The 26,437-nt window shown below is 39.1% G+C and overlaps 1 protein-coding gene across 1 annotated transcript in view; it reads right to left on the reverse strand.

The window, feature by feature from the left end:
- The window catches only part of LOC141988184 (uncharacterized), a 65,716-nt gene extending 41,227 nt beyond the window's left edge, over positions 1-24,489 (reverse strand). The window contains exons 1-4 of the mRNA XM_074954017.1: positions 24,104-24,489; positions 13,642-13,733; positions 9,925-12,498; positions 5,579-5,770 (exon numbers count right to left, since the gene is read on the reverse strand). Of these exons, the coding sequence (XP_074810118.1) occupies positions 5,579-5,770; positions 9,925-12,498; positions 13,642-13,699 (2,824 nt within the window). The 5' untranslated portion in view covers positions 13,700-13,733; positions 24,104-24,489. The remainder of the gene's footprint in view (positions 1-5,578; positions 5,771-9,924; positions 12,499-13,641; positions 13,734-24,103) is intronic.
- Positions 24,490-26,437: the final 1,948 nt, after the last annotated feature.

Below are 26,437 nucleotides of genomic sequence, written 5' to 3' on the forward strand. Positions count from 1 at the left end.
TCCTGGTCCTGCTTGTAGGCTAGGGGACTCTGTAGGGAAGTGTATGAGCCAGGGCTTCAGCAGTCAGTCTGCAAAGAGCCAGCCTAGAGCAAGGTGGGGTGAATTGTGCCTCTCTGCTTTACAGAATAGATTTGAGTATTGTGTGTTAGGGATCAGGATTCAAAAACGAATTCAGTTCTTGTGAAAGATGCTAGAAGGGGACAGCTCTGAAAACTGTAGTTTTTGTCCTGTAATTTCCCACAAAACAGGGAGAATGTGGGCAGCAGAGAGCAATCTTTACCAAACTGCTACATCAACATGGAGGAATCTTGAGTAGGGAAGTTATATTACCTGTGCATCTGGCTTGAGAATACTATGTCCAGTACTTATGTCCACACTTCCAGAAGGATGTTGAAAAATTGTAGAGGGTTCAGAGAAGAGCCACAAGAATGATTAAAGGATTTGAAAACATATCTTATTGTGAAGGAACTAAGGAGCTCAATCTGTTTAGTTCAACAAAAAGAAGGTTGAGGGGTGACTTGATCAAATCCTAGAAGTACCTACAAGGGGATCAGAAATTTGATAATAGAGGACTCTTCAATGTCTGGAAATTGAGGCTAGACAAATTAACCCTAGAAATAAGGTGCAATTTTTAACAGTGATGTTGATTAAACACTGGAACAATTTATCAAGGATTGGGATGGATTATGCATCACAGGAAATTTTAAAATCAATATTGGATGTTTTTCTAAAAGCCATGCTCTAGTTTACTGCAACTATTGGACTTGAAGCAGGCATTAATTCAGGGAAGTCTGATGGCCTGTGTTATATAGGAGGTTAGACTAAACAATCCCAATGGTCCCTTCTAGCCTTATAGTCTATACATCTGTGAAAATGCTAGCTATGACCTGGGTAGGGTATCCCCACAGGATGGAAGGATAATCTGCATGCTAATTCTATCTTTGGCTTCTCTGCTGACCATGCAAAGAAGTTTCCAATTAGTGTAAACTGTGATAGTGATTTTTGTAAAGTGGACATCTATCTACTAGGTAATGAGATCACTAACTCAGATCTCAGAGACAACCACTCAGCCATCAGATGAGATAGTAGAAATGTTGTACAAACTGACTATCCCCCAAATGTTCAATTGTCTATGGACTTCATTGGGAGGTTTTCACATAGGAGAGTCATGTGCAGAACACTCAACCTTTACTCTTTCAAATACCAGGCAGTTTGTCCACTGAACCCTTTTAACAAGTGGCAATATCCCATATCTTCACTAATATCACTGACATGCTAATATCCAATGCTTCTGTATGGAGAATTGTTTCATATTTCTTCAGTAAGATAACAAAGTGCCACAAAACTATTTACTTTCTAACTAACAGTATACAATGTTGGGCTGTATATTTAAAGATGTTATTATGGAATTGTCCCATCCAGCAGAAAACAGCTGAAGTAATTCAGGCAGATTTAAAGGATAAGGGCAGGCTTTGCCCTGTTTAGCATGTATTTGGGTGCAGAGTCACATGCACCTGTCATTTCGGAATTGAAAATACAAAAATTAGATTTTTCTTCCTCAGTTTGCGTTCAGCAAGTTATTTCCGGATGTATGTTACTCAGCATTTTCTTTAGCTCTGACAGATTAACTGTGTTTACAGATGTAAAAGCATCACATCTACCATCTTGTTATGCAGAAAATTTGAGATGAGTAAGACTAGCAGTTTGAAGAGCACCAAATGTAACTCTGCACTGTAAAGTTATCATTTTAAAGCACATATTAGGTTGATAGCATTTCCTGAGTCTAAAAATGAAGGATAACTTAGGCCACATACTAAACAACTGCCCTACCTGCTGGACTGGATATTTTAAGTGTTATGACCTTTGGCAATAGTTCATATTTCATCATTAAGACTGTAGTAGCATTCAAAGTGCATTAGAAACTTCCCAAACACAAGGCCATATTCTGTGTTCCATTCCTGCCCCCCTCACATTACCCTGATGGTGGTAAATGGGCTATATAGCTGAGGGGACCAGCCCTGGGAGAATACATAAAGAAATTCCACAAGTGGTGCAGAGCTGCAGAAATGGCTCTACACCCCTCTCCATCACAGCACTTAGCACAGGGGACATACCAAGATTGGGTTAAGGAAGGAGGAGGCTGATCCAAGAGCATGCTGCACTTTGGCTCTTAACTACTGGAACAGCCACTGGGGTACACCCCAGACAAGTACAAGTTAGAATTGTTCTGAGTGAGTGCATACACCAGAGAATAGGCTAAGAATACAGTGAAGTGCAATGATGGCTTAATGACACATTTCCCTCACCAAATCATTTCCCTCACCTGAACCAAGTAGAGCTTGGGATTAATAGACTCTAGTCCACAACAGACAGTCTAAAAATATGGAATACTATAATTCTTAATTAAGTGGGTCAGAGTCACTCATGGGTTCCACAGGCAACAGTCAGGGAGAACCAGGTTCAGGACACCTGATGGCAAAAAATTAGCCTGGAGGGAAGCATCAGTAAGTGCAAGGCCCCCTGATACCCCAGCTCCAGCAAGTTGCAGTTTTGGATTTTTGTTCCTCTTGAAATTGGAGTGTATTTGATCAATGGAACATTACAGTATACACATGATCAATTCCCACTGAAATCAATGAAAGTTCTGCAGGCAAATTTTGCCCTGCTATGTCTGCTTGTAGAATGTTGTGGTTCTTCTAACTCAGGAGATTTGTAATAGTTGCTTTCCATGTCTTCAAAGCTGGTTTGGATCTAGCCTAGGTTGGTAACAGCTTGCAGTTGCTACTATCTGTTAGGATATAGATATTCAGGCCTGTCTGTAAAGGCCTATAACTCTAAGAATTTAGGTGTATTCTTATCACTTAGCTAGTTCTAGAGGTATAAAAGAAAGAATCAAAATCACCATCTGCAAGTGTAAGGTCCTTCTCTTACTGTGACAGCCTGAGGCCCTGTTCTTAGGCTAAGGCCTTTGGCTAAGCAACAGAGGCAGCCATAAGCTGGGAAGTAGCCAGTTACATCCTCACATTCCAAACTAGTCACACTGAAATAAGGTGCTATTGGGCTGTTAGGAATACAATCCTGTCCTGATAATGCCTATCGCCTCCAGAGAAAGGGAAGTGCCTAGAAGATGTAAAAGGAAACTTAGTTTGATAGCATCCTGTCTGGCAAGAACTCACTTATCAATAACTCGGATGTGAAATCCTCATTTCTGTGTTTGTTCTATCACTGTAGTCCCCATTTCCCCATTGTTTGTCTGTATAATCTCTGTCTGGTTCTGTGATTGTTTCTGTCTGCTGTATAATTAATTTTTCTGGGTGTAAACTAATTAAGGTGGTGGGATATAATTGGTTAAATGATCATGTTACAATATGTTAGGATTGGTTAGTTAAATTTCAGTAAAATGATTGGTTAAGGTATAGCTAAGCAGAACTCAAGTTTTACTATATAGTCTGCAGTCAATCAGGAAGTGTGTGTGTGTGTGTGTGTGTGTGTGTGTGTGTGTGTGAAATGGGAACAGGGAATGGGGGTGGGGAAATTGGAATCATGTTTGGCTAAGGGCAGGAATGGGAACAGGGACACAGGTGTAAGGCTCTGTGGTGTCAGAGCTGGGAAGGGGGACACTAAGGAAGGAAACTGGAATCATGCTTGCTGGAAGTTCACCCCAATAAACATTGAATTGTTTGCACCTTTGGACTTCGGGTATTGTTGCTCTCTGTTCATGCGAGAAGGACCAGGGAAGTAAGTGGGTGAAGGTACAAGCCCCCTAACACTATCTAACAGCTTTTAGTGGTCTATGTAAAATGAGTTAGTCACCTCAGTCCAGTTCTTAGTAGATATCTAAGACTCACTGACTTTTCACATCCAGCAATTATCCCTCCAGTACAGGATTTCTAGATACAACATAAACAGTGGCAGAGTGAATTGTAATCATTCTGTGAATAAACTGAAGACATCAGTCCAAGGGCTATCAATCTTTTATGAGTACTTCAGTAAGTTCATTTTAGTAAGCAAGCAACCAAAACAGCCTCAATGACAAGTATTTTTGCTGGAAGTGGAGCAGTATGTTCTGCATGTGGATACAATTTTCAGTTATTTAAAAGGATAAAAAGTTCATTTACCTGTTAAGACAGTTTGTTTAAATTAGCTAATATGACAAACAGAGGCAAAGCCAGTGTTGTGTGAGAAGTACAACATATGTTGTTTCCTAGTTGGGGAATCCATCTGCAAGAAGCATAAATTCATTAAACAGCTCAACTTGAAAATTCTGCCCAAAGAAAATTCTGAGACAAAGAGCCAGTGAGTTTGATATACTCTGAAACATGTGAAAAGGTGACAGATTTCTTAATGAGACAGTGTGATGGGAGACTGTCTTCCTAGACCGTGTCTCCTAATGGTCAGAGCACTGGCTAGTCATACCACTTTGTGGGTTCAAGTCCAGGATTGGCGGTAGGAGAACCCAGGCCTTCCTGTTCCTCCAGGTTCCTTCCCAGGGCCCTGTGGCACGCAATTCAGGTGTATGACCTGGACCAGGGTATCACCCAGCCTAATCTCTGGGTTACAGCCCACAACTTGTCCTCTGAGGAGGGGGTCAGGAGGTTCTCTTCCCACTCATCAGCAGATACTCTGCTGTCTCTTTTGCCATGCTTGTGGTTCTGAGTTGAGGTCTGCTTCTGGAGGTGTGGGTCTCCCACTGGATTCCTGCAGGAGCTACCAATGCAGGTCTGCTCCCTTGGACTGACTGCCCTGTGCTGCGCCCTTTTAAGCTCCACCTTCATTGGAAGCATGCCCTGGAGGCATGGGTGGGCGGAGTCTCCTGTGACCAGAACAACAGTGTAGGGTTGGTACACCCCACAGTTACAGGTATAGCTGTTCCAATAGCAGAGGGACAGTGAAGGGCAATTCAGGTAGCAGGTTTTAGGAAAAAGGGCTTGATGAATGAATATAAGGAATATAGTGATGGGAAGAGGACACAGAGGACAGCAAGAATTCTACATTATACATTTAGGACCAGACTCTGCCACCATGCCCCTTGCTGAGTAGTGTCTTATTCCCTGACAAGCTCCATTGACTTTTCAATAAGACTACTTACAGTTCAACTTAATGTGAGAAAGGGTGGAAAATCTGGCCCTTAAATAGGTTCTTTGTTCCTCTGTCATTCCTCTGAATGACAGAGGAACCTAGCTTATATGAGTGGGAAGAAGGAAACATAGCTCAGTTGAATCAGATATAATCACAAGAAGTTTGGGAAGGCATACTTGTATCTATGAATATGATTTAGGTTTGTAACCTCTGTCATAATCCTGGAGAAAACAGAACTAGAGAAAAGCCTCAGGATCAGGAAGTTATTTCTGGTTTACAGTGTGTACCCAATTAAGGACTAGATAGACATCCAAAATGAATGAAAAGAGGACAGTGTCAATACACTCAGCAGTGTATTCTTCAGCAGTGAACAACAGAATCTCTCATGGGATATGTGGGCTGTGCAACCTGAAGATGAAATCTCCTTGGCTGATAGTTCTGATGGCATTGTCAGTCACATAAGAGAAGAGGTACAATTGAAAGACCACTATGTACTCACTTGATATCTCAGTGATAGTGCTGTTTATGGAGCTCCCTCCAGTTGAACTGCACTTTTTACTGTCTTTGAATTGCTTCCGTTGCCTGGCCCATCGGTCTAGGGCTTCTTCCTGGGAGCTATCACTGGCTCTTGTATCTTTTAACACTGGTTCACCGGGTAGCTTTATGGTCTTATTCACTTCTGACTTCAAATCTAAATTAAGATCAGATTTTATCTGAGAGCTAGATATGTGAGATATAACAGTTCTTTCACAAAATGTTCCGTCAATTATACCTTTTTAAAATTGAGCTTTTCCTCATTATAAATGATGAAATAATATGTATAACAATAGTCTGTCTGCAAATATATGAGGGACAGAAAATCAAAATAGCAAATAGCATTTTAAATAGTCATGGGCCACATTTAAAAAAGATATCCAAGGCTTATATGAAAAAATGTGGGTGTGTGTAATTGCCATGCTTGTACACATAAAGCAGATTGTGCATGCAGATAGCTAGTTAAGCACCTACATAACCATCTGCCTGCATAATCCCTCCATCTGCAAACACAAGCATGTTAATTGCATGTGCAAAGGAATCTGTGCATTTATGTGTATGTGTAAAGCATGAGTCTCAGGTGCCCTTATTTAAAAATGTGGCCTTAAAAATATAACAAGGAGAAAAGGCAGTTAAGAAGATAGTACAGAACTCAAAGTAGAATACTTCCAATTTAATATATTTCTAAGCAAATTATAAATGTAGTAGTACTACTTTATTGCTATTTCAGACATTAAAAACAAATCTAGAAATAAAGACCCTGGGTAAATTCATTTCCATAAGTGCAAGCGGTGCTAGCTGCATCTATTTACACCTGGGAGGACAAAGATGTCTGAGCAGAGAGGGCAGGTAGGATGACAAGAGAGGGTAGCACTAGGGAGACCTAATCTATCTGGAATTCCATTGGGGATGAGCTGAATGAGTGCCTCTTCCAAGCACCATTGTCCCAACAGCCTCTTTACATGGTTCTCAATCCCTGGATGATCAAGGTTTATGCCACTGTGCCTCTATTCCAGACAGACAGACCTTCTGCTGAGTGGCAGGAAAGTAAATTCTATAAGGGTAACTTGTTTGGTGGCAAATGATGGGAATATTTTTGATATAATTTAATGTTTGAAAAAAAACTTTCCCCCCATATATTTTATATCCTTAAAATGATAATTTAGTTTCAATAACGTTTTGAAAACAATATTCAAATTAAGGAAGCTTTTTTCTGGGTGGCATACTTTAAAGATAACATGTTATCTGGAACGCTGACACTCAATATATTTATTAGAGCTATCATTTCATTTCAACATTTTAAATTGAAATGGGATGATTTGACATTCCTGAACTGAACGGGTTTGGTTTCATTTGTTCAACCAAATCAAAATGTTTAGTGTTGGATCGGTTCAATATTACACTACATCTGCCTGAGCCACCGTGGTACATCATGTCAGCTGTACTTCATGTGCTTCACATCCCCATTCTCTTCTGTGGGTTGGTCTCCCTCGCCAGACTATATGTTCCATGATGAATTGAAATCACTGATATCCCATGATGCATTGTTGCAGCTCAGTCAGAGGGAAGACTACATTGCATCATATGATCTCCAACCAGAGATCCCACCCCAGAAGGAGAATAGGGGCATGAGGTACCATGGCAATTGAGGCAGGCAGACAAAGATTAACGTTGAATTCACCCAAAATGAAATGTGTTGATATGGTTTCACAAAACAAAATGTTTCTATTTGAATCAATCTGATTTGAAACTAAATATTCTCTTTCAATTTTTCCAACAGAATTTTTTTTTGGAGGGGAAGGGCGAGAGGCACAAAATGTCATTTTCCTACAGAAAATTTTGATTTTGCAAAAACCATGATTTCCATTGAAAAAAATTTTTGATGGAAAATTCACAAGCAGCTTTAATATTTATGTTATAAAAATTGATACATCTTGCTTTTCATGTAGAGTATTGGATGCTGAATGATTAAATATTAATATTAAAGAAACATAAACAAGGATATTTCCCTATAACCGGACCTTGTTGAACCTAGCCATTGTTGCACATGCTACTCTTCATTAGTGCTTATTACAACACTGGATGGTGGTATCTTTTCTATGTCATGGTGGTACAACAACACTAGATTAAGGTGGTGGTGGGTTGTTTCCTTTCTTTTTTTAAACTCTGGAAGGCCACCATGGGCTTAAGAACAAATATAGTAATTCACTTATTCAAAGTTTTTCCAGGAAACATGGGAACTGCTACTTTGTTTCAATGATGATCTATAAATAAAATCCTGCTGCTACCAGGAAAAGTAAATAAAACTAGAGGGAACATATTACTGGAATTTTATTGGCCTGGACTTTTTTTTTTCCTCCTCCTTCTTTTCTCCCTTTTCTTTTTTCATTGAAACTGCTATATATGTCCCTTTCAAGTACATTCCATTGTTGGGTATGGCAAGCCACACACTGCCTCTCTATCTGCAGACTGTTCTATGAAACGGCTGCACTTGACCAGTTGCCTGATGGAGCAGGATGTTGCCATATCCTAAAATGATTAAAAGCCTGCTTCTGTGACCTTTACTTACGCTATATAGTATCTTATTCAAACAGCAAAATCAATGGATACCATTCCTCGCAAATGTATGTGGTAGAATCAGGATCTTAAGAATTATTTTGGATTCAAAGAAAGAAAAGATCATGCTTTTCAGGCCATTGGAAAGGACTTCTAAAGACTGAATGTGTGGCCCAGAGGCGCACTTGTCTGTGTGTTTCTGGTGCATTATTTCAAACAAATTCTGGGGAGGGCAAAGTTGTGTCAGACTATAGAACATTACATTGTATCCTGCAAAGTTGGGAGACTGGGTAGGAGCGTGGTGGAAGACATACTGGAACACATAAGCCTATGAAAAGTCAAGAGAGGGGCAACTGCCCTCTTCCCCATAGCAACTGATACTCATGATATGTTTACACAATACAAATGCAGTGTAATTCACTATCAAAAATCTTTGTTAAAAAAATTGTGGTTGAATGTATATTTCACTGGAGTCCCCCTCCCCTTGTTATACTTGCTTTACAAAAATCTAAACCTTAAAAATACCTCCCTAAACGTTAATAATGTCTGGAAATGAATGGTTAAGGGATCCAGTCAGTTGCCTCTTCTCATATAATACTTCACTACTATCAATTCCCTGATTTACCCTTCCCACCCAACCATCGCTTTGGCCCTCTCCCCTGTTTTGGTCTGTAATGGAACGTTAATTTTATATAGGGCACTATTTTCAACAGTGCATTGCACTGGCCTCACTCCGCTCCCATTGAAGTTAATGGTAAAACTCTCATTGGCCTTCCTCTGGTCCCATTAACATCAATGAGAGTTTTACCATTAACTTCAATAGGCGCAGAGTTAGGCCAATGCTGAGCATTTTGAAAATCTCATTTTAAGTGTGTAAAGTTATATATCTAAAAATTTTAAGAAAGATTTAAGGAGGGATCATGGTTACTACATTGGGAGATATAAAATTAAACAAAAAAAAAATGTCAGCTGAATTTCCGAAGGATGATCTATATACAGTTGGTAACAACTCAAAACTGTTAAGGAAAGGGTCTAGATAACTCAGTCTTTTACATTGCTATGATACAATTTTTTTAAATTGTTACCCAGGTATTCTGATGGGATGTATGGATGGTAGAAAGGAAGATAAATAGGAAATTTCAGAACTGATGCAGCATCTTACTTAAAAAAAAAAACCTCTCTGTACCCCATTTTCTCAGATAGGTAGAGAGAGGCAGAAGGAAAGTCAAATGATTTGATTAAGGTCATCTAATGTGCTGAAGGCTCAGCCAAGATTAGAAGCAGGATGTGCCTGGCTTTCAGTCTTTTGCTGAGGTCACTAGACCATATGCATCCTTAACCATACTTACATGGTTTCTAAATATAGTACAGAGCTCTGAGAACATGTCTCATGACACCTATATTAATCCTGATCTGGTATTTGCTTTACTCACTAGGAGGATACTTGGTAGTGCTTTGTTAGAATATGTCAAACTCTGTGTAGCAAAGCTGTTTTAAAGTGTTCTTTTGTTAATAAACTACTGGCCTGCCTGATTCTACAGAGAAGGGAGTGGTGAGCAGAGTACAATCAAATAGCTAAACGTATCACCAGGGAGATGACGGAATGGGATTAGGAAGCAGTATGACCCTTGTATATTAATAATTCACCTGTTTTTTCCAAGCTATAAGTCGCCAAAGCACGAAGGGCTAAGCCACTCCCCAAATGTGCAGCATATGCAAAAGGATTAATCATGCAGAGAATTCTGGAATGCCTACCTTTTTGACTAATCTGCTTTCTTGGTGACATTGGTGTGTCTGTGTTCTGGCAACAATCCTGTGTCTCACATTTTTTCTCAGTTTCTTCAGAGCTGGATTTAACTAACTGCTCTATCTGACATACTACAGGCTCTGTTCTTAAATGATCAGATATTTGGCTTGTTATCTCTTGTTCACTGCAAAGGTTCTCTTTTGTTTCTTTGGTAAATGTACCCTCAGTGCAAACTTGCTTATCTTCAGGAGGCATTGAGGAGCTGGACACTGAAGTAATATGTGTGGAATCATCATGGAAATTGGCTTCATCAGCAATATTCCTAGATGTGTCCTGGACCTCAGAAAAGCTCTGTAATTCATTATCTCTATCTGACTTCTCAGCATCCAACAAAAGGGACATAAATGATTTTTCTCGTATGCTGCAGGGTAGCTTAGGCTCATTTTTTATCCCAGAGCCAAAGGAATCAGCTATCCCCTTCTTGTCGCCTTGAATGATGAGCCTTTGCTCTCGCTCTCCAGTTTTTACAGTCATCACTGATCCTTTCCGTTTCTTTATCATTACCTCAGGCTCTGGGGTAGCTGGATGAACACACTTACTTGGTTGTAATGCTGAATGTTGGCTTTGGACGCAGTCTATGGCTACTGTATTAGCTATGCTTTTGTCACTAACATGGCCATTTGAAGGGCTTCTGGAAGGGGAAGGGACTTGAAATATCAGGGCTTTATTCTGTACTTCAGCATGGCCTTGTACATCAAAGTGATGATCACTCTCTAGTGTCTCCTCATCAAAACCACTTTCTGTAAACTCAATGTGTTCATCACATACAGCAAGGTTCTGGAGAGGCTCTGAGTATTTATGCTCTAGTTTCTGTTCTACATTTGAACTGATGCTGGAATGAGATATTTCCACTAATGTCGCTTCCATTTCTTTACAGTCCCCCATATAGTCTTCATAGTGAGTGAAGAAGAAAGCATCATCTATACTTCCTTCTGGCTCAGAATGGTAAATGGTCATGTCATGATTGTAGGAGGTGAAGGCATACTGATAAGACTTGAGAGCTCTTGGACTGCTGACTGATGTGAAGCTGAAACACTTACAAAGTTCTGTACAGCTGGTATGAGTCTGAGTATTCTTGCTGTAAACATCTACTTCTTTGGCCTGCTTGGGCAGTACTTTTAAGGATAAAGATGGCAATGAATAAAAGCCAGAATCCCTTCTGTGGTGAACTGGTGACAATACATCAATGGTGACACCTGGAAAAGACTTTCTTCTAGCTGCTTTTGGCTCTGGGTGTGAAGCTAATATAGTGTTCCTTATGTCAATGAGACTGTTTCTTATTTGTCCTGCTTCATGGGCCCCATCAGTAGGTTCTTTACCAAAGATTTTTTCACTTGAACCATTAGTAGCTAAAGGACAACCCCCATTATAACTAAATTCTGAGAAAATTATCTTGTCTTTACAGAAATCTTCCTTTTCACTGGCAAAGTCTTCAGTCCCAGGTTCTTTCTGTTTACAGATATGATTTCCTTCCTCCCAAGCTGATAAGACTGCAGGTAAGGTGTCAGGTTCTTTTTGATCACTGATTGGGAGTAAGGATGCAACCTCTGTAGTGGTATCTAAACATATTTCTTTGCTGTCAGCAAACTCTTCAGGTGGAGGAAGAAGTAGATACCAGTCTGGACATGTATAGTTTGTAAAAGACTCTTCCTTTTCATGAAGGCTAAAATCTGATTCATAATCAGTGCTGCAAGATACCTCTGTTACAGAATATTCTGTATCACTGGAATAAGTGTTTCCATATTTCCTGCTGCAAGTTTTGCCACTTGTCTGTGTGCATTCACCTGGTTCTATATGAATTATTGGATTCTGCTTTCTATTGTTGTATTTCACTTTAATTTCCTTTCCTACAATGCTAACTTTCAGTGAGGTGTTCTTGTTGCTGGCAATTTGTATTTTGTGTTTAGAGGATGCCTTGTAATTTTCATTGTCATCTATAGAATGGGCAGTTGATGGATCCTGACACTTATGGCACTTGGAATAGTGGCTTTTCTGATATTGCTTGTCACGATAGCACTTTCTGTTCTTTGGACATTTCTTTTTCTCAATTACAAGGCTTGTTCCAGAATCAAATAATAGGCCCTTCTTAATTTCTACTTTCATATTAAAACCACCACATTTTAATTCTGCAGTAAGTACTTCACTAGCCAAATCAAGGGGTTCTGCAGAGCTTGGGTTGTGCTTCAGTGTAATTTTTCCTGTTGATAAGGCTTCTGATTCATCAAAGGTTATCACTGCAAGGACCTCTTCCTGATGATGAGAGAATGCTGGTGGAGGGCAATCTTTTTCCTTCCCTCCTTCTTTTTCACTGTCATCTGTATTTTCTTGTTCTTTATCTTCACATGCACTTGAGTTATTCTGTTGCCCAATCATTGGTGTACAAGAGTGATCTTTCCTGTTTTCTTCAGATCTCTCCATGTCCACTGGCTCAGGGAAATTAGCTTCCACTGGGTCCTCATCTGCTTTATTTTTAAGGCCTTTTACATTTTGCTGGCATTTACAGATGGCTGGCAAATGTTCATCTAAATTGGAAAAAAGGAAGAAAGGCTTTTGCAGTGGTCTATGTAAGCAGCATCTTGAAATGTATTATAAGGCCTTACAGTGTTTTTCATATTCAGTGCTTATGTCACTGAGGAGCTATACTTTAGAAATACTGTGTATACCATAAGAACTGACCTATTTTTCTTCTTTTTAGTATCACTCGACTACACATTTTATTTAAATGCAATTTATTTGTTTTACAATATAAAGCCAAGTAAACAGTGTCTCTCACACTAAAAATCAGCCTACTCATATGAAATTAGTAAGAACCATACAATTTTGTCTTTAAAATGCTCACACATGAGATTTTACACAGTACAAATGTACTATGCTATAATGTGTTCATTTAGAAAGATCTACTTTTCTTTCTCTCTCCCATGGGATTTTTGTTCCTCTCCTCAGCACACAGTGGAACAATCAATATCCTATTGCGTGGTTGCAATTTTGGGTACATTACATGGGACTTGTACTTATTATAATCCTTTTACAGATGAGCAAACAAGGGAATTAATTAATTTAGCCAAGGTAACACAGCAAGTCAGTAGCAAAGTACCCAGGCATTATAATGTTCTAACTATTAGACAATACTGTTTCCCAATGGGAGTTGTTCTGTGCAAGATTTCTTCTGTAAATTACATGAAAATCTGTCTTGTTTGAGACCTTTTTGAATAGATTTTAAATAGCAAGGACAATAGATTATAGTAGCATCTACTTAACCAGGATTAGTTCTGCTATTATACTTTATTAATTTTCAGAAATATATTGTTCTCATTTTTGTCCGTACTATAATTTCTGCACACAAGAAGTCTGAAATAAATTTGGGACATTTAAACAATACTACCTCTGCCTGCACATGCCCAGAAAGAGACAGGAGAGCAACCCAACAATAAACCAAGTCTCAGGAAGAAACCACCTCTGTTTATAATTATTTAATATGGATGCCTTGGCATAAGCAGAAAACTGATAGCCCAAGCAGGAAATAACTTTAGGGAACTAAGATGCACTGATATCTGTCTTTAATCTTGCTTTAATTATGTTACTATAACTCAAGTATTTCTAGAAAATGTCTGGAAAATGACTAGAGATTGTGCTATACATTCAAACTAACCATTTCATGAACTTACATTCTCTGGGATCTGAGCTTTTTCTGCCCTTGCAGCTTTTTCTTCTCTTTCTGCTCATTTCTGAGACCTGAGGACATCCAGATTTTACTCTCCTGGGTGGGGAAAAAAAACCATTGAATCATAAAAATTATTCCCTATTCAACTGCAAGGTTGCTTTCTTTTCTCTAACTTGGCTTCTCTTTCTGAGTCCATAAGCCCACTGATCGGAATTCTGAATTGGAAATAGGAGCTTGAGCATCTAGTTGTTTCACTTGGTCAATCAGGGCCAGATTTTCAAATCTATTTAGACGCTAAGGATGCAGGTAGGGCCTAGTGAGATTTTCAGAGGCAAGGTCACAATCCAAAACCTGGTTCCTCCCTTGCTTTAGGATGTATGGTAGAAATAACTCTCACCAGCATCATACTTGGTGCAGCTTACTTCCTCATCTGTGCTGGGGGTACAGTGGAGATGTGAGACCTGAGCCAAAGCTCCATCCACTCCTTGTCCTTTTGTATTGGAGTGGGTGTAGCAACCCCAAGGAGGCTGCTACCCACAATGTGGGTAGTCCACGCAAGGGAACAAGAGAACAACTTACATCACCTTGTGCATACGTAGTGTAGTTGTAGCCCTTTTGGACTCACACAGGAAAATGATAAAAGACAAAAACACCCTATCACCTGCGGGTGAATACTTTTCACAATGCAATCATTCCATATCTGACCTATTAGTACTCATCCTTAAAGAAAAACTGCACAACGCTTTCAAAAGACGAGCCTGTGAGCTCTGCTAGTCACTAAAAAATCATAGACTGAACAGACACACTGGGATTTATGGCTTATTACAACAATCTGTAACCCCCCTAACCCCCTCTTTTTGTCCTATGACTACAGAGGTGTTAACGGGCCACTCTACCTTGAATGACCCTTTAGAATATGTTCTAACTACACCTTGCATTGTGCTGTGAAGCAATACCTTTCCCAGACCTGAAGAAGAGCTTTGTGTGGCTCCAAAGCTTGTCTCTCTTTCTCACTAACAGAAGTTAGTCCAATAAAAGCTATTACCTCACCCACCTTGTCTCTCTGACCACCTTGTATAGTCACATAAGACAGCAAACAACTGAGCCACCAACAAATTAAAAACCTCTGTGAGAAGCAGTGCCCATCTTCCCGTAGATACTTCTCCTGTATCCCTCAAAACATACTTTGTGTTTTGTAAAGTGTTGTGTACATCAACAGTGCCCTATAACATATAATAAATGCATTTATCAACAATTAAAATCCTATATAATTTAAGTATAGCCTTGTAAATTGCCAATGTGGCTGTTGGTGCTTATTGTCAGGACAAATATTGACGTTAGCACTGGAATACAATATTTTATGATGCAAGCTGAGTTTGAGAAAGCGGCTGTGTAGTGAATATATTGCTTTCTGATGGCGCATTTCAGCCACATCACTTGTTTGATGTGCTACTTAACGAGTGCTCTTTTTTTTAAATGAACATTTTACCAGGCAAGGAAATGATGCTCTGTAGTTCAAACAAACAAAAAGGTTGAATATAAGCTGTGCGCACACATATAGAGGCACCTCCTCTCCAGATATAAAACTTGCTAAACGGAAGAGTAGATTTCAAGTTAAGGCTAGTCTGGTGTGTCAAACCAAAAAGAGTGCTGCTCACAATTCATCAGGGTGCAGCTCCATGACAAAGTAGAAGTTTCATTTGCGAGGTCCTTTCAGGGTTGGTGGGTTTTTTTTGGAAGAATTTTCCAAATCTTTCCCTACAGGAAGTGTCACTGTCTGGGTGTATTCAAGCTTAATTCAACAAATATCAGTTCTGGGGAGGAAGTGTGGCCAAGTGGATAGTGCACTAGACAGGCACTCTGGTGACTGGGTTCTATTAAGAGTTATTTTTCAAGCTTCATCATGACTAGTGGTATCAACCAGCAGAGACTGCCAGGGTTTGGCCTAATGGCAACTCTAATTTCTTCTTGATGAAGCTAGAGATTTTGGCTTGTAGTCTAAGGCTAGGGTCCTGGTCTGGGTGGCTCAGGTGGTTAAAACTGGTTGGTGGCTTCTTTCCCTCACAAGGAAAGCTGGATCATGTGTGATTCAGTCAGGGTGATTGGCTACAGTTACCCCTTTGTGATAAAGACTATGCTTGTTTATCAATTTACATTTGTGCGTTGTTATTATTAAAGTTGTGGACTCTGTGAGGTGTCTCTGTTCGATCCCCAGGGTCAGAAAACAATTGGCAAGTAAATCCTAAAAAGCACATAAATGAGCAACAATAATGTTGCTATTTCTACTACTTCTCCTGATATTATTTATGCTTCTTTTTTTCTCCTGTCAGGTTCATTGATTCAGGTAAGAGAATATGGAAAAGTCTTATGGCTGAGGTGACTGCTGGGTGTCTTTTTCTTCACAGCTTTTTTCACTGTGCTTCTTCTCACATGTTATTTTTTCCTTTCACTGTACCAGTGTACCTACTTGTTTTTGGTTGGTTCCACACCTTAGATTTGTAAATTTTGATGAAAATTAGGAATCTTATCACCTGTAATCCTTAGTCACATGAGCAGTCCCATTGATTGCAGTAAAGATTACTTGAAGGGATAAGGATTGCAAGATCCTTAACTAGGACTCAGTTCTGTGCATTGCTGTGATCTTCTTGTGAGAAGCTGAGCATTGACAACTCTCATCAACTCAAATGGGAGTTAAGGGTGCTCAGCAGTTTGCAGGATTGAGCCCGAGATGTACTGGCATAGAGCTCTACGTGCTAAGGTTAGTCCTGATATAAGCAGCAGCATTCTGGCTGGCTCAGAATAAGTGACTCAAATTTATATCTCCTTAACTAACAGACATGCATGAAAGATTATCCACAACCATAAAGCTAATTAAAGCTTCTGTCCATATCTTTGTTGTGAACACCATTCTAGTTCCTGTTTATAATAAGGGGCAATGCATTTCATTACTTTTTACAAGCCTTGGTATTAACTCTCTTAGACCAAAGAAACAGTCTTAACAACATATATACTTGAGATCCTACTGTTCTCTGGTAGGTGTGAATTGCTGTAAGAGTTTTTTTTTTTTTGTTTAACTGGTAGTATGAATTAAAATTTTAGGCTGTGGAACACAGTTAAATCTATTTTATTATGTTTTAAAAACTTGACCTTCTTCAAGATAGCAATAAATATTAAAAACATGCAGGGAAGTGACATTACAATAATGGTCATTGGCTTGAAAGGGCAAAAAGATAGCAAATTAAAGAAAAATATGGAGGAACAAAGTATAGTGTAATAATATGTAACTAAAGAAGAAACAATAAATCAGTATTAATTTTTTTATAGCAGTGAAGAAAAATACCTTTGTAAAATGTTTTAAAATTCTTTCAGGATAAAAATTAGCTTCAAAGTAGTGTACATTTTTTTTTGTAATTAATTATAGTATGTTTTAGATGGCCTAGCTGTAGCCATAATACACACAGCAATGTTACATTGAACAGTCCTATTCAATCCTTTAGCTAAAATGTTTCACATTCCAGAAACATATAGTGCTGGTGATTGCACAATAGTTAGTTCTCCTAGCTAACCAAAATGTCATTGCTAAAATAACCTGCCTCTCGTCCTTCCTTCCCCTCCCATATGAATCTCTTACCAGGCCCTAAATCATTTCCTGTCTTCAAATTCAACATCCTTGCCTCCACATTCAATGCCCTACATAAACTTATCCCTACCTACTGTTCTGTTCTCATTGCCTTGCATTACCTCTCTCACTCCTTAAGCTCCTCAATATCCTCTCTCTCCTTACTGTTGTGTTCATCTCCTTCTCCAACTTGTCTTTGCTCCTTGTATCATGTTGCCAACTACGTTTGGAACAGTCTGTCACTGCTTGTTTCCCAAGTATCCTCTCTCCCTCCTTCTTCAAAGACATTCTTAAATCACACATTGTTCCTGAATACTTCCTGTGTTGCTCTCCCCACCCAAAAATCAGTTGATCTCTACACCCAGTTTTGTTTTGTTGAATCTTGTCTGTATTCAAATTTAAACTCTTTCTGTTAGAGAGCAGATCTTGTTCTTCATCTTGTAAAATGCCAAGTACATTGATTGTACTCTACTACTAAGAATAATAACCTTACAGTTAACTCTAATTAGGGTCCAATCATTCCATCAAGTTATGTAGGCAGAGAGATTCATATTCTTGATACCCTTCATATGTTCTCATATGCCTTGTTCCACACTGCCTCTTATTCTAGGAATGCCCTTCCAACATCAGGTTTCAGAGTAACAGCTGTGTTAGTCTGTATTCGCAAAAAGAAAAGGAGTACTTGTGGCACCTTAGAGACTAACCAATTTATTTGAGCATAAGCTTTCGTGAGCTACAGCTCACTTCATTGGATGCATCCGATGAAGTGAGCTGTAGCTCATGAAAGCTTATGTTCAAATAAATTGGTTAGTCTCTAAGGTGCCACAAGTACTCCTTTTCTTTCTTCCAACATCAGTTCACCAAACCAGCATTGTCATCTCATTTAAATCACTCCTAAATACCCATTTCTGCAGGATGGCCTGCAAAAAGAATTTTTTTTATGTTAAACGCACAAATTCACACACACAAGAAAAAACACATGCGCTGCCAAAGACATGTAGACCTCAATTAAGTAATTTTTTTCTTATCTCTTGCCTCTACTACTCTACACCTTATTCCCACTTGTCTAAGTTTTCATTTATACTGTATGCTCTCAAGAGAAGAGAAGAGACATGGCTTTCTTTAAAATATCTTCAGTGGAGTGCCTAGCACACTCACTGGTACTATAAACATCACCACAAAAGAAATGGGAGGTAAGGCAAATGGGTGAGTCCTCTGTTCAACAAGATTCTGAAACATTTCACAAAACATGAAAATAATTTGCCCACAGAAATGCAGCCTCCACTTAGGCAGAACTCTTCAACAATTTGAAGCATCCAACAACATTATGTGCTGGTTCAGAACAGGCAATAAACAAGAATAGCATATCCAAATGAAAGTGTAGGTATGGGAATTAGTCTCAAACTGAGGTCAGGCCAACACACCATGATTAACACTTCTATCCATATGAAATATGCCAGGGGATTTTTAATAGCCAAAGATATTGGGTCTTGGTTTTCCATCTCATCCAAAACAAGGTGCCTCCCAACACCAAACTGAATCGCAGGAAAGAATACTACTCACAGAATTAATAACATCACTTATGCAGCACATAGGGTTTGTCAAGAGGTTCCCCAAACAAATTACTAGAACTTAGCATGGCTAATGCTGTAACAAAATGAAAATGGAACAATCTAACATCAGACTGACAGTGTGAAACAGCTTTAGATTGGCAGCTTGGAAGCTGGTCGTGCCAAATTGACGGTAGCTTTCATGTAGTCCTTCACCCAGAGCCAAACCCCTTCATTGTATTAAGAGCTAAAAGCAGAAGTTATTTAAATGTGACAAAGAGGACTTTATTTTAACTGAGAACTAGAAGTAGTTTAAATACAGGCAAAATTATATTTAAAATTATACTTGGGCTGTCACTGAAGGGCGGTGAAAGGAAAGGGAAGACTTTTTTTCCCTTTCAAGAAAGGAAAAAAACTTACTTTCAGCTTTCATTTGTTCATCATGTGACCAAGTCACTTCTAACTGTCATTTGCTGTTGTGAAAGCTATATATACGCTCCTGAGTCCCCTTTACTACTAGGCCAAGCTGACTTGTAAATATACATCTCCCTGCATCGTACAAAAGAATGAAATCAATAAAGACCCTCCCCACTCACCCTTCAAACGTTCCATAAACAGGGCTCCTGTTGACTTAACGGGGAGGGGGCTTCTAATATTTTCCAATGACCAACATTAGTTCAGAAGAATGACACATGTTCATAGTACCATTACTATTTATATGCCTTGTAACCGACTTAAAGGGCTTCTGCACTCAGCTTAATTAAAAAAAAAAAAGGTTAAGTTCCTTGCCTTACACCCTCCAGTATATTGAATCAATTTTTTTTTTGTAAAAGTTCTGTCAGTTTAATAAATTCTTCGCTGCATTTCTTTTTTCCGTCTTTTGCCTTTTTTGTCTCAGAACTCTTGGCACTTTCCTGCTCCCAATGAAGTCAATAGAAAGACTCCTAATGGCTTAAATGGGAGCAGAATTAGCTCCTTTTGATGCAAATGACTTTGTCAAAGCTCATAGGATATTTGTGGTACTGCACATGTGTTTTATAGTAATTTTTATATTCATTTTTGCTTGACAGATAGTCCTTGATGATAAAGCATGATTCCAGAGAGCTGCCAGGTCAGGTGATCCTGCCTCAGCTACACATTTGGCAGGGCAGAAGGATGTGAAATTATTAGTAGTTGCAGGCTAAATCTTCATCAACTTCAATAAGGAGAATATGATTGCTGTAACACTGGCCTGGTCAGCCAGTCACAAATAGGGCACCCATAGCGTCAGCCAGCTCTGGCTTTGCACACCCCAAATGCTTCAACGACAGTGAGGCTGTTCTGCAAAATGGGCCACAGATCCAAAACACATTGTGGCCTCCTGAGTGTAGTTACTAATATTATGGGTAAAGGATTGTCGGGTTTGTTTTACATCTGGTTTATTTGGTTCAGTTGGTTACTCACTAAAAGCTGCTCTCTATTTGACTTCCAAACCATCGGAGTCTATTGTAACCTGGCACTTAGCAAGTGTCCATTTTATTTTTCCTTCAACCATAACATGCATATTGTTAATCTTAAATCTTTCCTGATTACACTTACACTTCACAAGTCCCACAGAAAAGACTGTGCAATGTTTGCACACTGTCAGTTACAATTTTCTTTGGATGAGAGTCAGGTTGTCATTTAGCAGAGATTACTGTGACAATTGAACACATAAAAATAACATTATGATGCTAAGTAAAAAAGAAAAAAAAGACCAAACAATTTTAGATGAAATACAACAGTTAAAACTCCATCCTGGTAGCTTGTGGCACCATAGCGCCCGCAACATCCTCCAGGCTCTCATTCCGTAAACCAGAGCAGCTCAGTTACATTGTACAGCACCTTCTGCCCATGGAGCAGCACTGAGGTAAACTTCTGGGGTCACTCTCTGTAGTGTGTCTGTATGTGACAGGATTCAAAGGTGAGTGAGGGGGGTGACGATGGTGATAGAATGGAGTGGTGTTTAATATTTAATAGGCCTGCCTGAATTGACTTTTAGTTCTGTCCAGATATGTTGAGAAAACACCTGTTTCTTGGCAAAATTGTTTTTATTAGGATTGATGGTAAAGTGCTTGTCTTCTTATACAGGAGTAGGGAAACACTTCCTCTGAAAAAAGAACAGGCACCTTAGAGACTAACAAATTTATTTGAGCATAAGCTTTCATGGGCTAAAACCCACTTCACTGGATGCATGCAGTGGAAAATACAGTAGGACGATACATATATAAACACACACAGAGAGCATGAAAAAATGAGTGTTGCCATACCCACTATAACGAGAGTGATCAGTTAAGGTGAGCTATTATCAGCAGGAGAAAAAAAAACTTTTGTAGAGAGAAGAGTTGACAAGAAAATATATAACCAGTTTTAGTTAACTTACTGTCCTATATTGCTGAGTTGGTAAACTAGTAATCAACTCTGCAGTGCAAGAGGCACTGCTGGTTAAGCATCACACCTCTTCATTCTCCCTGTATCAGTCCACACAGTCACTACCCCTTGCTCCTTGAATTCTATCCTCTACAGATATACTTCCTTCACAAAAATGCTCAGATAGTATTACAGGTGAGGGCAATATAAATAACTGGGCAGACAGACTTTAGCTTGTTATGCCTTCTGCTATGTAAAATATTTGTATATTAGTATATTGTATATAAGTCTCATATATAAAATATCAGATTTAACACGAGAAAAAAAATCTACTCAAAATATCTGATGCTATTTAGCAAACCTTCATTCACATTTAAATCACAATATTAAATTACACACTCAAATATAATTCAGATTCCCTAAATTGAACTTTTTTTCTTATTGTGTAGAATTACTATAGAATTTCTATATTCTATAAAAATACAGAAGATGTGACTATGAGTTACAATAATTATATAACTACAAAGTTCATTTCAGACATTTAGGCCAGTTATTTTAAAACAAAAAGATGTTTATAGAAGCATTTACTGTCATATGAGCCATTTTTCTTAGCTGTTCACATTCCCCATGTGTTAACACAGACGCTTCATGAGTAATTTTCTTTTCTAAGATAAAGGACATGCTGGGTATCTTGTTGGAGCTAAACAGGCTAACAAATTAAAACAATTTTTCCCTTTGCACTTATCCCTTTCTGTACTCTCAGTGCAGGTCAGCAATAATAGCATAACTATAGACATGTATCTTTCCAATTACTGAAGGAAAAGGACACCATAGGTGGCTAAAATAAAATAGGAAAAACAACAAACAACTCACCTGGGTAAATACTTTATCAACTGTCCATCTTTTCTGGAAAGTCTGGGTCAATACAATTAGTTACATTAAAAGTAAAGATAAGAGAAGAGACAGAATTGTTCAGTGTGTTGGCCTGCTCCACTTCTTTTGATTTCTATTTCTGTCCCTTAAGCACAGAATCTGATTAGTATATTTAATTCCATGCAGCATCAGGAATGGTCTACCTTTAATCAGCCTATTGGAATCCACCTTCTTTTTCCTTCACATATTTTACAGATTGAAAGATAAGAATTTGAGATGTTTTTGTCACTATTCAAACTTCTAAGATACTTATGAAATTTATCATACAAAATTCAATTTTTGATAGTTATTTACCATGTTAAAATGTGCAGCTCACCAAAATTTGCAAATTGAAACTACTGACATTTTATTTTTCACAAGTTTACATCTTCATTATAATATATTTTAGTTACAAGAAATATGCTTAAGGTAAGGGTTCTGGTACACATCAAATATTTAGTTTTTGTATACAAATGTCACTTCTGAAGCCTTAGATCATATATGCTATATTTTTAATGTGAGTTTATCCTGATTGCTCAGTGTTTCCTCATATATTTATATTCTGTTGTTTTGTCTCTTTTTGACTTTCATACATCAAGTACATACGTATTGCATGCATTATATTTTTATGTTTATAATTACAAGGTATTTTATATAGGATAAACATTAATAGTAATCAATGTAAAAGTGAATAGGAAAGAAAAAGTATTTATGTCCTCAGAAACAGCCCTTCTGCTCTCACATTTCCATACAATCACAAATGCTTTTCAGTTTGCTTTGGTATCAAAATGAAAGTGTTTTAAACAAGCACCACGGAATTTTCTTTCGTTTCATACATTGGGTCATGGAGATGCATCCTTATTGGGATTGAAGCAAAACCACTAAACAAACAGTATTAGTAGTTCAATAGACAGTATTTTTCTCTTTCCAACAGTACTGGTCCAATGCACTGTCATGGTTCTCAGGAATACTCTGCTGGTGTAAGTGCACTCTACTGAGTGAGACACAAAACATTAAAATTGGTCTAACCTTGGTCAAATTCCAATCTGAGTAATTATATTCTGTCTACTTTAATTCCCCATGCTAAATTTCAGTTGCATACATTCCTAATGTGCTGCAGTGCAGCATTTCATGCAAGAGGTGGCAACATTTCAGCTGATCCATGTATATAATATTTGCAAATAACTATCCTTAAGAAAATTACTATATATGTAGAGCAGATATTTTTCAAACTAAAATTCAAAATGAAGATTCCAACAACGACAAATTTCATTTTAACTAAGTGGCAGCAGAGTATAAAGAAAGCCGTGGCAAACAGCTAGCTAAAATATCCTTTATTTCCCATAACAACATATAAGTATTAATGTTTCATTACAACCATGTTTGATGTAATAGATAGAGGGGATGTAGGCTTTTTAACACATAAGCACCTTCTTGAAATGTACAACTTTTGGGAAAAGATGGGATGGTCATTTACATGCAGCAGAGAAGAGGGTTAAAAAGGCCTGTCAGTTTAACATGTATATAATGTAATATTAAAAAAAAAATTTCCTTATATGTTACAAATAAAACCAGAGAGGATTAAAACTGAAAGATTATTAAATCAATACTTTGTGTTTTTACCTTTCATTGTCTTTGGGGGAAGAAATACAAACATAGTATAAGTGACTAGAAAATAATGGGTCCTTTTACAGTAGTAGTACATGGGTTCTCAAATTTTTCATAGCGTGGTCTGCATCTTAAGAAAGAGATTGTCTTGTGGATGCCCGCCTATGAACTTCACTATTCATTCTATCCCTATGGCAACTAACATGAAAAAATATTATTAGGAAAGGGCTGTACATCCATATTTTTAGCTGCTTAATGTGATAAGTGATTTGTCTTTACAATGTCTACATTTGCTCTTCACTTCTTCTCCCCCTCCCATCTGGTCCAGTCTCTCCCCTTGCTTATCTTTCTCCACTCTTAGTCATCATCATCCCCCTGCCCATGCTTACCTACATCACTTAGTCCTCCTCCCTTCTTCACATGCTGCCTATTACTCTTCTGCTTCCCTGAACATGCTGCCACCTGATTCCCTTCTCTCCACCCTCCTCTGTCAATAGGAGCAGCAGTTCCATTGGTGACACCTGGTTCCAATCCTACTGGTGGCTCTGGCCCCTGAAAGCGTTTCCTATATCCTCTCCACCTGTGTAGCAGAAGCTCCTAGTGGAGGCAGATAGGCTAGCTCACCCTCCTCTCTTCCAGATGATTTAACAGACATCCAGGTTCTCCAACAGTAGATGCAGCTGGAACAAAGGGAAGGGGTCAGCAACTTATGACTTGTCAGCTCTCTGTGGGCTGCCTGGACCACAGTTTGAGAACCACTCTTAATAGTAAAATACTGCAGTGTTTGCACTGCAAACAATGCACAGGAAAACTTATTTCTACTGGGATTTGAAAAAGGCCATACAAATATTCCTGTTGGACTCAGACTCTGTAATCAATGAAAGAGTCACTTACGTCAAGTTTGGTCTCACATTTTCTACAAAGACATCTAATTTACTCTGACTAAGTGAATCCCATAAAGCAATACACTATTTCTGTTTGAGTCTTATATAATTACAATTTCTTCAGGTCATTTGCATTTCTCTTCAGGCCACTACATTCTCTGTGTAACCACAGTTTATTAAATAAAAAGCTTTCAGTATGATGCTCGCTAGTAGCCCTTTTGCTATGTTGCTCCTAAGTGGCTGTTGCTGTTACTGGGAGTGTCGTCTGACCAAAGGTGTATGAAATGTTAAGGATGTTTCAGAAGGGGTGGGGCAGCCATACTGTGTGTGTAGGGAGTTTGGGGGTGGGGGAACCCCAAGAATGGGGGAATGAAGTAGCTGAAGAGAGGATTACTCACCCTGTGCAGTAGCGGAGGTTCTTCAAGATGTGCATCCCTAGGAGTACACCACTGTAGGTGCGGCAGTGCCCCCTGCACTTGGGATGGGACATCTTTGGTAGCAGTGCCCATTGGCCCATAGATGCACTCCTCCCTGTCTTGCGCCGTGAGAGACAGGCATATATGGCGCTGTGTGGTCCAAAGCCCCCCTTCCCTGCATTACTTCTCTACTGCAGAGCTTATCTTTCAGTTCCGAAGCAGAGGGGAGGGCAGGCAGTGGAGCCCCAACAGGGACACACAGCTCGAAGAACCTCAGTTATGGCACAGGGTGAGTAACTCTCTCTTCTTCTTTGAGTGATTTCTCTATGGGTGCTCCACTGTAGGTGACTATATAGCAGTGCCCTTAGTTGGAAGACTGAGGCTTTGGAACAGCATTTAATGCAGATGATAGGACAGTGTATCCTAGTAGGGCATCTGATGTTGCGCCATGGGTATTTATAGAGTGTTGGCTAAAAGTATCTGTGGAGGCCCAGGAGGTCACTTTGCAAATGTTAGTAATTGGAAGATTGTTGAGAAAGGCAATCGAGGTGGATAGAGAGTGTGTTGAATGTGCTCAAGTTCCAGGAGGAGGTTGTCGATTGTGTAGTTGGTAGAAAAAGTGTATACATTGTGAGATCCACTTGGAAAGGTGTTGTTTGGAAATGATTGTGCCTTTTGATCTTTTGGCTGTTGAGAAGAATAAGTGTGGCAATTTCATAAAGATTTACAATTTCTGTCCAGGTAAAAGGCTAATGCTTGCCTGACGTCCAATATGTGTAACCGCTTTCTGCTGGTTGCTATGTGGTTTTTGGGAAGCAGCAGGGAAGGCAGATAGGTGCCTTCCCTGCTGGAAAGAAGACAGTACTTTGGCTAAGAATTTTGGATGTGGACATAATGTGACCTTGTCTTTATGAAAAACTGGGGAGGCGGGGGGTGGTGGTGGTGGTATGCCACGAGAGCACCAATTTCTCCTACCTATCAGGCAGAGGTGATGGTGAAAAGAAATGCTGTTTTCAGGGACAGATGAATATAAGAGTATGTTGCCATGGGCTCGAACAGTGATCTGGTGAGACAGCGCAAGGTGAGGCCAGGGTTCCAAGCTGGGGTGGGATCTCGTATGTGAGGGTGAAGGTTTTGGAGACTTTTTAGGAATCTCTTCATGAGTGGGTGGGTGAAAATGGAGTGGCAGGCTATATTGGAGTGGAATGTTGTGATGGTGGCCAAGTGTACACAGATGGAACTGGTGGATAACCCTGATCTTTTACGATGTAAAATATAGTCTAGGATGAGCGGTAAAGGAGCATTCATTACTGTGATGTGATTGGTGGTGCACCAGGATCGGAACCAGGTCCATTTTGGAGAGAAATGCAGCAAGTTGTATCACATCTGCTATTCAGGAGGATGTCTTTTACTGCCTCTGAAC

This window comes from Natator depressus, chromosome 5, assembly GCF_965152275.1.
Source record: "Natator depressus isolate rNatDep1 chromosome 5, rNatDep2.hap1, whole genome shotgun sequence".
Taxonomy (NCBI): domain Eukaryota; kingdom Metazoa; phylum Chordata; order Testudines; family Cheloniidae; genus Natator; species Natator depressus.